This window comes from Eremomyces bilateralis, assembly GCF_010015585.1.
Source record: "Eremomyces bilateralis CBS 781.70 unplaced genomic scaffold P152scaffold_18, whole genome shotgun sequence".
Classification (NCBI taxonomy): Eukaryota; Fungi; Ascomycota; class Dothideomycetes; order Eremomycetales; family Eremomycetaceae; genus Eremomyces; species Eremomyces bilateralis.
In genome coordinates this window covers 294,226-310,522 of record NW_022985084.1, presented here as the reverse complement: position 1 = coordinate 310,522, position 16,297 = coordinate 294,226, and the positions used below count along the sequence as shown (strand labels likewise).

Sequence of the window (16,297 nt, the reverse complement as noted above, 5' to 3'; positions counted from 1 at the left end):
GATAGTCAAGTCTGTCATGCTTTCGAATCCATTACACCCGCCTCTTCTTTCTGTTTCTCATTTTTCCCCCATCACCTATTCGTCGAGCAATGATCAACCGCCTTCCGGACAGCTGGAACTCCCGGATTTCGAGTCGGTTGTCCGAGGAGAAGAATTTGCGCGAAGCCGCTTGGAGAGGGCCGAAGCTACTCTGACCTGGATCGATCACGCCAAAAAAGAGGATTTTGTGCCCGAATTCAGTACCCAATTATTTTCTGGTCGCTCTGCGTCGCGCACCCCGGGTCAACAATCCGACATCATGGTGTCGAGTACGCCTGTACGGCGCAGGATCAGCCGTGCTTGCGACCAGTGCAATCAATTGAGGACCAAATGCGATGGAAGGAGCCCTTGCGCGCATTGCAGTGGTACGTGAGCTCCGATGCTAAATTTTCAGCGTGTTCCATATCTGAATCAGTGCAGAGTATGGCCTTACATGCGAATATATACGCGTTCAGCGAAAACGTGGCAAAGCATCTCGGAAAGAGGTGGCCGTAGAGCAGCCTACGGGGAATGCCCACAATAGGTCAGTTAGCGATTCAGGCGCGGGAGGAAATGTCAAGAGACAAGAAGAACAGGCACATCAGCCTCCGTCGCTGCCAGAACTCCATGCGGGACCAGCGCAGGTGCTGCTTTCCATGCAGGCTAGCCAGAGTAATGTCCAGCTTCCGGATTTATCAATTCAGCGATCCATGCACTATGCGAAATCGACCCAGGAGGCTCCTCAGCCAGCCGCCCTCAATGCTGGCACCGGTCTGGATAACATCAACCGGCTTGATCAGATTCAGAATCATGGTGGTGTCGGTGTCGGAACAAGCGTTAACTCGAACCCGAACTCAAACTCACTCCCGAGCTTTGATAACTTCCGCAGCATGTCATCGAATAGCGAGTTTCTAACCAATTTCGGGGGCCCTGGACCGCGTTCCACCGCCTCCGGGGACTCGGGCGGTGCTTACAACACGGCTGGCTTCCGCGAAAGTCCTGCCCCTCAAGGAGGGACCGTGACAACGATGGGCTTTGAAGCCGACACAATGCGACCCATGCCCAATTACTTTCCATCTCCCCCGGCGATGAACTCCCCAGGTTGGTTTGTTCCATCGCCCTCCGCAGCGCTATACACGACCAATCGAGGCATAACGCCTCCGCAGCCAGTACGGTACCCGGTTTTACAGCCTCTCTTGCCTCATCTTGGCAACTTGATACCGACGAACTTGGCATGCGAGCTGCTGGATGTGTATTTCCAGAGCACATCATCCGCGTACATGCAACCACAGTCCCCGTATGTGGTCGGCTTCGTCTTCCGCAAAAAGTCATTGCTGCGGCAGTCGAATCCCAGGATGTGCTCCCCCGCCCTGCTAGCTAGTATGCTCTGGATCGGCGCGCAGACGTGCGAATCGCCATTTTTTCGATCACCATCAGCGCGGAGCAAGATCTGCTCGAGGCTCTGGGAGCTGACCATTTCCTTGTTGAAGCCACTGGTGCACGATGCCAGCGGGGCCAACGAACCGGCTGTGACATTTATGAACAATCCATTTGCCAACGGCGCATCATTTGGCGCGTTTGGGTTGAACTTCGAGACAGAGGATCCGGCGGCCACAGCATCGGCTGATCTCGACAACGTCATCACGTACATGCACATTGCAACTGTGATCTCGGCAACGGAGTATAAATCCGCCAGCCTACGTTTCTGGAATACAGCGTGGTCCATGGCACGAGAACTCCGACTGGGCACAGAGGTGCCAACCTCCAACATTGCCCCTTCAATCGATCGCTACTTGAATGGCACAGTTGATGAAGCTGGCATGGCAACTCAATCCTTGGCTATTAACCCCATCACCGGCAATCCTATCCGTCAATTTACTGAGGAAGAGCGTGAAGAACGGCGGCGTGTCTGGTGGCTGTTGTATACCATGGACCGACACCTGGCGTTGTGCTATAATAAGCCGCTCTTCTTCCACGACTCCGAATGCGACGGGCTGCTGCAACCAATCGAGGAAGAAATCTGGCAAGCTGGTGACACCTTTTCCATTCCATCCGGTTTCTGCAGCGACCCGTCGTCTCGCTATTTCCGACATCCCGGGCCGTCGATCGAGCTTGCTGGTCCGAGTATCTTTGGGTATTTCACACCCCTCATGACGTTATTAGGCGAAATCGTCGACCTCGTCCATGCTAGGAATCATCCTCGATTCGGAGCCTTCCTTAATGGTGCAGGGTGGGACAACTCGACGGCGGAGATCAGCCAGCATCTAGCCGTGTTCGAACAAAGCTTGCGTGACTTCGAAGCACGCAGCGCTGCTTCGATCAAAGATGCGGCCGCTCCCACTGATTCCACCGCCACCAACGGTAGCGGGCAACCATCGCAATCCGTACCGCTTGCCCACGATGCCGGCACCCCCTCGGCCAATTCCGTCAGCTCATCGGCCACCCGCTACAATGAAACTTCCCTCCGCACCAAGATCATCATCGCTTATTCCACCTACCTGATCCATACCATGCACGTGCTGCTCAGCGGCAAATGGGACCCCATCGACATGCTCGACGACAACGACCTTTTCATCTCCTCCCCGACCTTCCTCGCCGCCACGGGCCATGCGGTATCCGCTGCCGAGGCCCTGAACGACGTGCTAGAATACGATCCGGATCTGAGCTTCATGCCGTTTTTCTTCGGGATTTATCTACTGCAGGGGAGCTTCCTACTACTGCTCATCGCGGATAAGCTGCAGGGTGAGGCAAGTGAGAGTGTGGTGAAGGCGTGCGAAACTATTGTCAGGGCGCATGAGGCGTGCGTGGTGACTCTGAATACGGAATATCAGGTAAGCCGGCGCTTTTTTCCTCCCATGCATGGATGTCCTTCCAGTGAATCAGCAGCTAACCACCATACCCTGGCAGCGAAGTTTTCGGAAAGTCATGCGATCCGCTCTGGCCCAGGTGCGTGGGCGCCTAAGCGAGGAAAACAAGGGTGAGCATCAGGCGAAGCGGCGAGAGGTTCTCTCGCATTATCGGTGGGTTAAGGGGGGAGGAGGCCTTGCTGTTTGAAGGATGTTATGACTTGATCTGATTTCGAAACGATGAGGTTTGGCGAAAGGTATGCCGATTATCGGCGTCTAGGGGTGCCTCGGTGTTTAAAGATACCCAGGCGAAATGGATGGCAGTCCATTATATATGTACATACAATACCACTTTACCGCATGTGCAACTTCCTACAAATACCTTCATAGGCTGATAGGATAATGATGTTGGGTGAATAAGCCCTCATCAAGTACTTATGAGTGGAATTGATGGCCTTGTGAGCTTGGCGTGCACTCCAGTTATTTAGACATATATAGCCAAAGGAACATGTCACGACAATTGTATATCGTAAGAGGTGAAATATAGTTTAACAAGGGAGGGAGTTTCGAAGCCTTGGGATGTGCTTCCGGACTATCAATTTCTTCCACCCCAGGGACCATTTTATTCTGGCATCTATGGAGCATGAAGCGACCATAACACCACCGTGACACGGCAGCTCCTCACTGGCCTCTAAAGACCATGTCTCGGTTGTCAACGATAGGTAATATGCTGGGAAAGAGGCCCTCCGTGCTTTTACCGGGGGAAACTCGAAATCGTGTCCCATAAACCAATCCAAAAGCGCTGTTCCGCGCAAAAACTCCAGACATACCCCATCCATCATGACGCTAAAGGAACAACAGAAAAGCTAGACCGCGTGAATCGAAAGATGACGCATAGGGATTGATTGAACAGGATAGGCCCGTCTCAATCGATTCCAGTTGAAGAGAAGTGAAGTCAGGTTGCTTGGCACTGTAGCACGGTGTTGGGTCTATGCTTCTGTCCAATGCACCACCTCGGCCTTCTGCTCCACAACCTGATGCCCACTCTTGCTTAAACCCTTCTTGACGGCCACCGGCGCCTCCTTCTCCTTCTCGGCTTCTGTAGTCACGGTGCCCTTGCGATTCAAAAAGTTATGCCGCTTGAGCTTGCTCCCAAGCCTCGACAACATTCCCGCGTTCGGCGCCGCGGATCCATCCTCGGTCTCCGTTTCCGGCCGGAAACGCGGTGAGAACTCCTCCCGTAGTGGCGTGCTCGCCTGATGCTCGACTTGGACACGGCGTTGGCGAGGCGGAGAGAGGCTGCGGGCCGTTGGGCGAGGTTGAGAGTCGATGTTGAGCTGCGTGGTGGCGCGTCCCCGGCGTTCATGGAGGGGGAGGACGACAAGGTCATGGAAGGTGGATACTTGTGGGCTCTCGGAGATGATGGTGTCGGTGATCGAGTGGGTGGAGGTGATGGAGGTTCGATATTTACGAGATGCACGCCGGGCAGCGATAGTTGGAGGCGAGACGGCGGTTGTCGTGGGGTGCGATGATAGTGCGGCGGTTCTGGAGATACGGCCTGTGGCACTGTCATGGCGGGAAAGTTTCTCGGCGATGCTAGGCTGAGTGGTCTCTAAGGTCGAGCTGGAGAGTGGAAGAGGGGGTTTGGTGGAGGCATTAGGGGAGGCGGTTCCGGAGCTTGGGACGGGGAGGGAGCTCTGATAGGACCTCATACTTCGTCCATCGTCGGGACTGGACGGACTGGAGGTTCTTCCAGAGCTGGAGGACAATTGATCCGAGAAGCTTGATGAGATGGGGGACTCTGGGGATGACTCGAGGGGGCGAGGCGAGAGACGAACGGGGCGAAGAGCCTGTGTGTCTCCATCACCGGTCTGGACAGTACCGAAAGATGTCTTCTTTCCTGAAGGCCTCGTCAGGACGGGTGGGGTCGAAGTCCTGGCAACTTGCGAAGGATCTGGCATGGCCGAAGCAATGCATGTCCCGCAATTATGGCAAGTCTGTCCTTTCTGAGCGGGTTCTCGTGGGAGGCCATGTTTCGTGAGCGGTGCCCGCGAGCTATTCACCGAGTTGGAGCGAGCGTGATAGAGACGCCCCGCCTCAAGTTCGTGATGCTCCATCCTCGATGGTGCTATTGATATCCCACTCCGCGGCAGCAACGTTTCCAGAAGACCGGGCACAGCATTAACGACAGGCGTAGAGAAGTGAGGGAAGGAGATCAGACTGAAAGGCGATGCAATCTAAACATAAGTAATCTCAGACTCAGAGGGGTATGCAGGCGGGAATTTTAGAAGAAACTGTGTAACAGCAGGCGCCCACCTAGTATAAACCCTTACCTTTCGGGACGAGCAACGGCTGCACATGCCCAACAGGCATGACGGCCATGGTGGAGGGTGTTGGGATGTTGGAAATCTGGAGTAGCCAGGGAGTTCTCTCTTCCCAGCTTGCGAGGCTCGACATTGTGCACACAGCTTTCATGGGGTTGTAGTGTTGTACGACTTTGTGGGCACCGCAAATATTCCGGGAGGCAAAATGTTGGGGTTTGGAGGAGCACGATTGGAATGTTGTGTCCCAGGGAGATGGATGGAGGTGGTGGATGAAGCTGGACGGGGATTGGGATCAAAGCTGGCAACGGGATGGCTGAAGTCAATGTGTGGGGAGCCAATGGCAGGAGGAGAGTGGGTTGGGGAGAGGTTTGAGGCTGGAGGGGTGGGCTGAAGAGAGCCCCCGGGGGTTGGCGTGCAGCCAGAGTTGGCTGTCGTGTTGACTGCTAGGGTGTCTCGTAGGCTGTTGGATAGACCGTCTTGTCGGCTGTGTAGCGCATACAATAGGCTGTGTAGCCGCCGAAGAGCCCCAGATCATCGGGAATCGCGCAGGGCGTTTCGCCTCTCATTGGCGGCTACTTCAGCTCGGACCCACCATCCAATCCGACCCTGGCTCAGCGCTTGGAAGCCTCAGTTAAATTGACCTTGGATCTTTGATCTTTTCGAATCAGTTCATCTGGATAAATGCTTGTTCGCTGATGGCTAGGAGGCCCCATTCAGCCCGCATGGAACTTGGACAAGGACCAAGTGTTCACGAGAGATCGTCATTGGGTGGGTCGCCCGAGCGGGAGCCACCGAGCCAGTCTCTATTTAGTCCCTCGGCACTGTTCTGAGTTTTGACTGAGAGTTGACGCCTGGCATCGGAGTAAGTGGTAGTCAACACCATTGTTATTAGAGATATATTTGGTACCTTAAGCGCTGCCTGTCTCGCAGTGCAAGTCTAGAATGACCCCATCGCTGTGACGTAGATGGTATCGCGAGCGAGTAGAGCGTGTTCGATAGCGAATAGGCATCGCCCAGCCTTCTCGCCTCCCTCTCCGCGGTATGTCAAATATCACACTATCGCCTTCAGTAAAATCAGAACTCGGAGACACTTTCGAACCTACTTGGACTCGAAGGCTAGGATATCCGTGTAGAATGGGCTGCGAAGCCCACCTCTCCCCCCCGGGCTGTCGTGTTACCAGTTGCTTGGTTCCGAGTGACAGAAGGAAAGCAGCCCACCAGGCATCATTGCTGCACGTCTGCACCTGATCAGAAGTCTGGTTAGTGTTCTGACCGGAAGTTCAAGGTTGGGAAATTGTTGTTATACAGTACTTACCAACAATTGCATCCTATTTAGGATGACCTCGTTTATTGTGTTAAATTTGAGGCTGCAACCTACCCGATAGAATGCACGTATTGCAGTTAATATTCATATCATGGCCAGAATGGCAGCATTGGACCATCAAGGTCTCTGTATCCAACGGCCAGGATACTGCAGGAGACTTCGGAATATGCGTAGTATCCGGATAGAGTGAACATCCTTGGTGATCGTTAATATGGGATTGCGGCGAGATTGTTGGATCGACGATGGGTACATGGCGGAAGACTTGATCTGAAATATGACGCGTGTGACAACGCCACGGCATAGCCCTCGAGGGCGGGATGGACATAAAATGAGGATACAGCTGCAGCATCAGGAGTTGAAGGAATTGATAGCCTTAAAGTATACGCCCAGGGCTTCAACAGTTGATTGTTACCTTACCTTTCTAAAATATACCGTCAACCCTGATATTGGACTAAGCAGCTCGGCGGGTATGGTAGGGTAAGACGAAGCCTCTAGAACAACCGGCTCCCCCACCACCGAGACCAGGATCGCCATCTTGAAAGATGAACATGGTGGAATATGCTCATGCGATATGGGCCTAGTTGCGGCACAGTAGGTATTCCAAACTCTAAAGCGAGCGAGGTTTCAAGGGTCTTCAAGACGGGGCAGCGGGTTTCTTTCTTTCAAAGATTGCGGCTATGCCAAAAGTTGAAAGGCTGCGCTTGGTTGCCGAACCCCAGGCTCGACCATTCGGGGAACCTTCCCATGGGGCCCTGGGGCCATCGAAACAAGTGGAGAGGAACAAAACCCTTAAGATATCTCTTCAGTGCAGTTTCCACCTCTCAACCAATTCTCCGAAACTCAGATTCCACGACCTGATATTCGTAGACATGACCCTCCGTCTATCGAATGCTGTTATCGCAGACTTCGGTGCCGGCCAACCGGACAGCTTCCGACCTGGTGATATGGTTGCTCTCCGGTAGGATATGGTACACACCGCTCTTCGAGGGGCGCAGAAGCGAATCCAGGCGGAGCAACGGATATCGATTGTCCACGATACGACGCTGCTGCTTGTCATGAGGGGCGGATTGGCCGAGTTGGCACAGGCATCTTGACTCTTGGACTCCGATTGCCGAGTCGACAAGAGTCTGGAGTCATCTTGCAAATCTATTGCGATAAGACATACCCGGACAAATTGGGTTGTCGACCGACGTATTTGTACCCCGCACCAAGAGAGACTCACATGCTTATCCACTGGCCATGGATGGATTTTGGAAGACTGACAAAGGGGAATAATTGACTAACGATAATGAAGACCGACCCGATTCAGTGCGGTACAACAGAAGATATGTCTAGGACGTGGCAATATGTCAAAGGTCATGCAAGGTAGGTACATATCAGCTTGCATGGCGCCGTTTCAAACCAGCCTAGATTGAGAGATTTTATCCTCATGACATGTCCCGACCGATAACTAGTTCACTGCGTTGTTCGTCAATTCGCTGTTCGGACGGAGTTGAGTTGAGTCGTTGACATTGAGCTTGTGGAAGTTCAAGTCCGATGTCGCCAATATTGGAAGGGGGATTGGGTCCTTCGGTTTGGACTCTATACTTGTCGCCACCAGCGCCCAGTAGCACATGATCGGTCGGTGCAGGATACAAGAATACCTTCTTCTTCGACATTTACTTATCCTTCAACTAATCCGTCGTTTTCCGTCTTTCGTCGTCGTCTTTCGGAATTCATTCACCTGTCAATTGATCTCCAGTTTCTACTGCAACAGAACCTCGCTCGGTCCCACCTCTCAATCCAAGTCCCTCATTAGCTATCCAACCCTCACCGGCAAATGTTAGTTTCTCGCAAGCGCCTTATTAATGCCCATCAAACTAATACAGTCCATCAGCCCATCAAATCAACTCGAATCTATTAGTCGCCATGCCTGCCTCCACTCAATCTGCTCAGAAGTCTCAGCCGTGGAAGGTCCACTGGCCTCCGACCACTCCGGTTCAAGCTGGCGAGACCCACGGCTTCAAAAAAGGCGAGACCATCAAGCTTGAGGGATCCGCTGGTGCTCATCCTGCGCCTGCTGAGGACAAGGAGCAGTAGATCACTTGTCATCATCACTCTTCCGAGTATTGAGCTTCCCGGTACGCGTCACTCCTGATACTCTGGGACTGGCATAGGGGATGAGGAACTATCATGATGGAACGAGTGGAAGGGATTCTTCTTCAGTACTAGGCGTATGACATCAATTCATGCAGCGGGCGTTATTCGATATATCATTACCAGCATGACCAATCAACTTCACCGAGCGATTCTCATGTTAGTCATGAAACTTGCCTATTACCTCTGTCTCGAAGGTGGTTAGCACCTAGAGAGAACCTCACTTAGTGCTTAATTCCAAAGTAATACCCGCAATGCACATGGTTGTCTGAAACGGTGAAATTTCGCTGTGATCCGTTCGCCTTTCACATGACAGAAATCGCAACTTTGATGATGACTCCACTGACGGGCTCGTCCTTAATGACGACTCCACTGACGGGTTCGTCCTCAATAACATACAGTCCCTAGGTCGCTTTGCTGACACATATAACCGTGTTCCCTCATTAACTGTGCTTAGTCGACATCTGCCTCTTCGAGGTTTACTGGATACCCCTCTCCAAAGTATCTTCTTTAGAAGTATAAAAACACTCGCATCTCGATGCTTTCACGGGGAGTTTCCCCCTTCACAGCCATTGGGTTTCTAAACCCGGCATGCGGCACCCCTGAACAGCGCAGTTAGCCCTCTCTGATTCTTCTCAGTCCATCAATTCAATGTCCTTACCCGTAGTATATCGCTCATCCGTATCGGTCTGGCGGAACGCAATCAATTCATCGGGCATCTGCTTGTTGAGATAGTACCATCGATGTTCGGGATTGTAGTAGATCTGATAGTTCTCCGTGAATCCATCCCGTGTCACCACATCGGTAGCCACGCAGTCTCGCTCGACGTCGAGCGTTTGCACATCGCAGACGGTGAGTGGCCAGTCCGTCAGTGGGCCGCGGAGAGGTTTCCAGATGCTAAGGAAGCGGTAAGCGCGAGCTCCATCAGTAACGCTTTATGGCATACTTCATGCATTGAACGCGTTCGTACTCGGACGAAGGGACCTTGAGGATATTCGCACTGGATTCTAGGGCTGCTTCAGGAGTGAAGTCTATCTAAGTTAGCAAACCGTGACACTCTGTATGCTAGATAGCCAACATGCCAATATGAATCACTGAAGTTGGTTGAAGATATTGGTAATCTCCGCCGGTTGAAATCGGAAACTCCTCATGCCTCTTTCGAATCTACCATAATTAGTCAACAATAATCCGAAAGGACATCCCATGACTTTGACAATAGATAGAACAGTTGCAAGGGCTAAGACTTGTAGCGCAATATAGACTCATGGGAACGGAAAAGGGTCTGGGCGGGTATACTCCATGCTCCAATATCTCCACCCTCTTCGCTCCCCGTTCTCTCTTCAGCACCTCCTTAACCTCCTCATAGTACACCTCTTTCACCTTCTTCTCATCATAGAAGTCCTCGGGTACCAACCGGCTCTCGAGTTTCAGAACCACAAACCCATTCTTCTCCAGTGTATACTCATTCTCGTGTCCCCGAATGTCATGGACCGGTATGTCCGATTGAGAGACGTTCTCGCAGTTCCAGCGGGGAAGATCGGGACCAGGGTCGTATTGCAGCTTATAGGGCTTCTCCGTCGAATGCTTGATATCTTTCTTGAGGAAGTCGAGTTCAGCGGTCACGGTGGTAGGACCGGGCATTGTCGCGGGGTCGTGAGGCTCGAATACAACGCCAGACAGCAGCAGGTCAATTGCACAACTAGGTTTCTGCCGGATGTTAAAGCTTACGAAGGTTTAGAAAGCAACAAAGGAGAGCTTAATCCAAGGCTGTAGGTAAGGTATTGAATTTTACTGAGTGTTGATAAATAAATAGCTTGTTGTCAATGGGGCCTAGAAGTTTTGAACATTTGAGTCCCCCCGGGTGGACGATGAGGTGGCTGGTCTGGAACAATATCCGCAAGGCGTCGACGATCCTCAATCGCCTCCTTCGGTTTCTTTTCGCCTCACTTTACCTTTCGAGCTAAGTATGTCTTACATTCGTTAATTAGGAAAGTCGATAATTACGAGTCCCTGTTTTTGTAGGCTGGAAGAGGACATTAAAGGTGAAGATCCAACTATTCTTCCACCTCAATTGATTGCTGATTAGGCACTGGCCGTGGATGCTTCATGTCAAGATGGATTGGTGAACAATTTCAGCCTTGCATCAACAAAACCAAAGCGAGTCGGAGCTGAAAGGTTAGTTTGCCAATCGCGATTCGGTCCAGAGCATGTTAGAACGCCTGTTGGGCGTTAGGTAGATACGGAATAGCTGGAACGAAGCCATGCTGTGCCAGGTCTGCCTACAGCATGCCGCGCCTCCATTGAAGACTACCATACTGTCGTTCATGCAGCGAGGCTACATTTCCCGAGTTCGGAGCATCTCAATTCGCTATCGGAGACGAAGAATAGCCTGATCAAAGAATTGCCGTACAGCCATGGTTGCAGGAGAAGGAATGGACTCGCCAAAACAATCCACATTTGTTACCTCGACCAGAACACAATCGCTTTCTCAAAGTCTTCTTCGGTCAGTTGTCCAAATGACCTCGCCTCTTTCGGCCGACACGTCAAATACAAACTGTAGCTCTCCTGTGCGGCCAAGTCTGCTTCCTCCAACTGTCCTTGTATCCTCAATGCTTGGCTGACCATGAATTTGGCTCGAGCTCGTTCGGGACTATAAATTGTGTCGGTGCCATATGCAGCTAGAGCTTTTTGTAGCCCGACGCTAAAAGACAATGTCAGTCAAGAGATGCGACGATAAGTAATGGTCCCACATACAGGGCTTCAGCTGCATTGATTTGCCGAAGACAGTGCTTTGCGATTCGGACTCGAACGTCGGCTGTTCGATGGTGGTTTCTTCCAAGGGTAAGGAGATAGTGATCAAGTGCTTGCTGATGATAGTCTAGGCTTTGGTCGAGGAACCCTTGAGATTCTTTGACGTTGCCGATGGCGTGCAGGAATCTCCCCGTGCTAAGGCTTATTAGGTAAGTGGTGCAGCAAAGATCCATAGTGGTCTTACATGAATGATTCACGGTCGTTCGGACCAAAAAACCGTGATCGAGCCTCCACGCCCTCGTTCAAAGCGATAAGGGCATCATCTCGTCGGTTGGTAAGCCAATACACCAGTGCAAGGTTGACTAGCTAGACATATATATTAGTGTCAATCAACATCACCACGTCTTCTAGGGTTTGCCTACCGGGAGTGAGATGAGATATGGCCGGTAGTTTTCCAGCTGTTTCATGGTTTTTATCGACTTGATGAAGCATTCTTCACCCTTTTCAATATTGTCGTTCACCATGTACGCCACTCCGAGTTGCTATCAAGCATTCAGCATGAATACATCCATATGACGCGCACCACTTACATTCCAGGAAATGGCAAATCGCATGTCTTTACCCTGGGAACGACCATCAAGCTCCTTCTTCATCATGTCATTGAACTTTGTCAAGTGGTTGAGTGCCTCTTCGGGTCGGTTCATCTCCACGGCGATGACGCCCCGATTGTGGTGAATTTCAGCGAGGATGGTATCAATGTCACATTCTTTTGGGCTCGCGTTTTTCTGTTGGCCCTCCGAAAGGGGGTAGAATGACTTCAGGGACTCGCAGATGGTTTGCGCAAGGTTACAAAACATCTCGGCAAGGGGCTGACCGCGCTCGTGGCAGTACCTGCAATGATCGCTCAGTGAAAAGTCCATGGCGAAGTCTCTCTCAGGGACATACCATCCTGCTTTGCAGCTCAGGCGTGCGTACTCATAAGCTCCGCTGATATCCTCTTCCATTGTAGCAATATAAGTTGCCCATGATCGCATTCGAATGATGTGAGGCAGCAGGATTTCGCATTCCGGCCACCATCGAATGCTGTGTCCCCACGAAAATGCACGAAAGGGCCTGTCCCTGGGTTAGTATGTACCGTGATGACTCGTGGAAATACATACCAGGCTAAGGAGATGATCTTTACGCTGGCATTGAATACCTGCCGATAGTATTCCTGGCTCATTTGTCTCCGGACCGCCTCTTGAAAGATCCGGTGCATCAACAGCTTCGATCGGTCAACCTTGTTGCGCTGCACGAGGGAATACTTCCTTAACGCCGAAATTGCATTTTGGCAATCGCTGCCCGACCCCGGGAAGTTCGCGAGCTCCACCTTTCCTGCCCCGGTGACTATCAATCGCTCTGGAATTCCATCAGGATCAAAAAATGAAAGCACATCCAGCAGCGCTCGACTAGGCTTCACTTTCTCGAATGCCCATTTCAAAAATGAATGGTCGGCCAGGAATCGCCCCAACTCGCCGTGTATCTGGACCTTTTTCCGTTCTTGAGGGTCGCTATCAAACTTGATCAAGTCCTCGAAACTCCATTCTTCTTGCTGAACAATCTTGGTCAGGTGTTTTAATGCCAATGGAATCCCATTGACGCTGTTCGCAATGAGTTTGGCGCACTGCCGTTCTTGGCTGGAGATGGGTCCTTCCATGAGATGGGTAATAAAATCGGCTCCTTCTTCGGCAGTGAAGGGCTTGAGGGTGAGTCCGGGATAATACGTCTGATCCCAAGGCAGCACTCTTCGGCTAGTCAGGAGAATTGATCCGTTCGTCGCGTCCGTTGGCCAGAAATCCCGAAGCAATTCGGGGTCAATCACATGGTCCAGAACCAACAACCATCGTGCCTTTCCTTTGGAGGGGTCTGTAAAGCTCTTCACCGGATTTGCCAGCCATGCTTTGAGAAGATCACGGGTCAAGGCTCGATCCCTACCATCAGCTACCACTTCTGGCACGAGGCCAAGCTGGATGGCGATCCGAGAGTATTCCTCCGTCAGTTTGTTTTGCTCATCGGCATGCACCCAGAAAATAGCGTCATATTTTTCGAAGTATCGGCAGACGAATTCGCCAGCCACTTGTGACTTCCCTATTCCGCCGGGTCCAAATAAGGCAAAAGTGCGAAGCTTCTCACCATTCCTCAAGTCCGCTTTCAAGTCCGCTTCCAAGTCTGCTTCCGATGAAGACGTAGAAGATGATGACAGAACTTCGTCCGGAACGAGAGCTGATGAGGGAGTCAAGAGTGAGTCCGACTGCTGGACACTCCCTGGGGGGTTGCTTCCACTGCCTCCGCTGTTGGTAGAAAAGCTCCGATTGGGAGCGGTAGGATCCATGATCTCCAACTTTTGCGGAGCCACTCCTGGGGGGCGAAGCGCTTCTACCAGAGTGTTCAGAACGTCAGCTCGCCCAAAGAAGTCAGTGTTTCGATTATTGAAGGGTATGTATTTGCAAGGGAGGATTGGATCCACTGCAGTCCCATCGCCGAACTGCGATTCGATTAGGAACCTCTTCGTGAAGTTAAGCAGAACCGGGTCTGCATCGTGGCCATTGTAGGAGGTCCTCGGAATGAACGTCCACTCTTCAGGATTAGTAACATCCAAGGGGGTCCATGGATCATCGAACTGGAGTTCTTCTTCCATGTCTTCAAGACCAACCAACGCAGAACCAAGGTCTTCTGTATCGGATAGATTAGGTGCAGAACCGCTCCCAAAGTCGCTGTCGGACTCTCGGGTTCCAGGCCGGTCGCTGTGGATCTGCTCGTCCACATCGTCACGCCAAGGAAGTGACAGGATCGCGATCGACTGAAAATGGGACGCGATATGCCTCTGCATGTTCAGAGTTGACGCGGACAATCCCGTTTTCGTCTCGGAGGGGATCCTGCGCATGCGGTCCATCACTCGGCCAACTGGCGGGTCGGGAGCTGCTCTGAACGGACATAAAGGACATTGTGAGAACACACTGTTCGTGGTGACGACGCTGTTTCGTTTGGCGTATTGAAACAAAGTTGGGTTCTTCAACAGATGTTGATGTTCGATCTCCAAATGCGAATTGAAGTCTTGCTCCGCGTGAAATGTCATTGGCTCATGGCCAGGCTGTCGGCACCGCCATTGAATATTGTGCTTTCGCATGTGGTCGACCCACTCATGGCGATCACGAAAGGGATGATTGGGGTCCGAGCAGCTTTCTGCAAAGCATACGTATGGCTCCAAATCTCTCATAAGATGTTTCCTGGTGCCATGTTAGATCAAGTTTACCACTCCACGGGGACGTGCATCCGTTATCTAACGCCCTCACTAACCTCCATTTCTTTCGACTGAGCCCGTGATCTGCTGGCAGCATCTGAAAGCAATAGGGACACTCAAACTCGGGCCTGCCTTGGGGAATCTTAGGCGGAGGAGGGATGCAAAGTTTATCAAAGACGCTCCCTACGGACGATGGCGATGATGGAGTGAACATAGAGGAAGCTTCCGTTTGAACATTGGATCCCACGAAGGTCGTCGCATCGCCCAGTCCGGGGGCTGTATCGATGGCATCCCGTTGGAGGATCGCTGGCACTTGGAGATCGATATTTGGCTCTGGAGGCTTGGATCTGGCCGTCGTACTTATTCTCGCGCTTGCCGCATACTGACTCCCGGGAGGAGAACCAGAGAGTGCGAGCCGTAGGAAGTCAAATTTCTTCCCGCGGAGATGCTTCTGATGCTCGACCAGATACAGGAAACGCCTTCGCCGGATCGCGTTGACTTGGGTCAAGCGGCGGCGGAGCGCTGGACTAGTATCTTTAAATCGAAGGCCGACCCACTGCCAAACAAAGTCCTCGAAGGCCTGGATCTCATCGTTTCCGAACGAATCAAGAATAATAAATTTGTCTGCTTTAGAGTTCCGAGATAGGAGACCGGGCCTTCGGATCGCTCGCGCAAGTCTGTGGAGCCTTCCAATTGCTTCACGGGCAGTGATCAACTGCTGAGCAGCGTGGGGAATGGCTGGAGATGGGGAACAAGCGCGAACCAAAGACGAGTCAGTCGAAGCAGATTCCGTGTCAGTCCCGAAGTCGGATTCCTTGAACTCGTCGGTATCAGTCCGATCCTTCCCAATATCGTGATCAGGGTTGTCTAGATTCATGTCAGACTCGGAACGGAATGTCGCATCTGATTAGATAAGGTAGGTGCTGATACTTACTTGGTGTCAATGCACTATTCAGTCCTTGAAGAAATGTAAGGAGAATCCTAAGCTGCGAAATCACCAGTCGATGAACAGGCTCACTGCCGCGAAGACGGAAATCAAGGGAGGCTTTTGGATCGGCAAATACCCCAATATTTCCCGTCCAAATATTGAAGCGCTGACTTTGTTCTTCCACAGCCAACCCGAGCTGTGTCCTCTCCTCATCAGTCGCATCGGCCAGTGCTGCTTCAATACACGCTCCGAAAGCATTTCTGCAGTTCTCTGCCACCGTCGAAATTTGGAGATGCTGTTCCATCGTGCCTCGTTAGTGTTGCAAGATAGATCAACGCGAGGCTGTTGGATGTTCGAACATCGTCAGCTTTGCGACATGTCGGATGTATATACAAACGCTGCCCAGCCTTCATCCCTGGACAATCATGATATGATTAGGGCTTTATGGAGCTGGCTGCATTGCGTGAGCAGCTTGTTGGACATCAATGGGGCAGTACAGAAGGCAACCGGAATTAATGCAGCCTCATTTATCACACCGGAAACCCAAAGGAGATATGGATCTGCGAGGCTGAATTTTGAACTTGTAGACGCAGAAGTCAGGAAGAACATGTGCTTGTATAAGATAGCCTCCATCAGCGAGCCGTTCCGTATGTTCGCCAACCTTTGGTTCAAACCTCACAAATTCATCGA

The 16,297-nt window shown here is 51.8% G+C and overlaps 4 protein-coding genes across 4 annotated transcripts; 1 reads left to right on the top strand and 3 right to left on the bottom strand.

The window, feature by feature from the left end:
- Nucleotides 1-298: 298 nt before the first annotated feature.
- P152DRAFT_467847 (uncharacterized protein) lies at nt 299-3,072 on the top strand (the record flags this gene model as incomplete). The annotated part of the gene is made up of 3 exons (XM_033680792.1): nt 299-404; nt 460-2,849; nt 2,926-3,072. 3 exons carry the CDS (start codon nt 299-301, stop codon nt 3,070-3,072), a joined length of 2,643 nt encoding a protein of 880 aa, XP_033532059.1.
- Nucleotides 3,073-3,853: 781 nt separating this feature from the next.
- On the bottom strand, nt 3,854-5,723 carry P152DRAFT_451171 (uncharacterized protein; the record flags this gene model as incomplete). The annotated part of the gene is made up of 3 exons (XM_033678212.1): nt 3,854-5,084; nt 5,198-5,628; nt 5,688-5,723. 3 exons carry the CDS (start codon nt 5,721-5,723, stop codon nt 3,854-3,856), a joined length of 1,698 nt encoding a protein of 565 aa, XP_033532058.1.
- Nucleotides 5,724-8,897: 3,174 nt separating this feature from the next.
- Nucleotides 8,898-10,498, bottom strand: P152DRAFT_515962 (putative CmcJ-like methyltransferase). The gene is made up of 5 exons (XM_033682922.1): nt 9,945-10,498; nt 9,731-9,812; nt 9,595-9,679; nt 9,310-9,545; nt 8,898-9,250 (listed from the first exon to the last, which is right to left on the bottom strand). The coding sequence occupies exons 1-5, from the start codon at nt 10,287-10,289 to the stop codon at nt 9,159-9,161; spliced, it is 840 nt and encodes a 279-aa protein (XP_033532057.1). The 5' UTR covers nt 10,290-10,498; the 3' UTR covers nt 8,898-9,158.
- Nucleotides 10,499-11,108: 610 nt separating this feature from the next.
- On the bottom strand, nt 11,109-15,911 carry P152DRAFT_491441 (uncharacterized protein; the record flags this gene model as incomplete). Its single annotated transcript, XM_033682166.1, has 9 exons — nt 11,109-11,349; nt 11,403-11,594; nt 11,644-11,765; nt 11,822-11,941; nt 11,990-12,290; nt 12,345-12,512; nt 12,560-14,665; nt 14,736-15,582; nt 15,614-15,911. 9 exons carry the CDS (start codon nt 15,909-15,911, stop codon nt 11,109-11,111), a joined length of 4,395 nt encoding a protein of 1,464 aa, XP_033532056.1.
- Between the last annotated feature and the right edge of the window lie 386 nt (nt 15,912-16,297).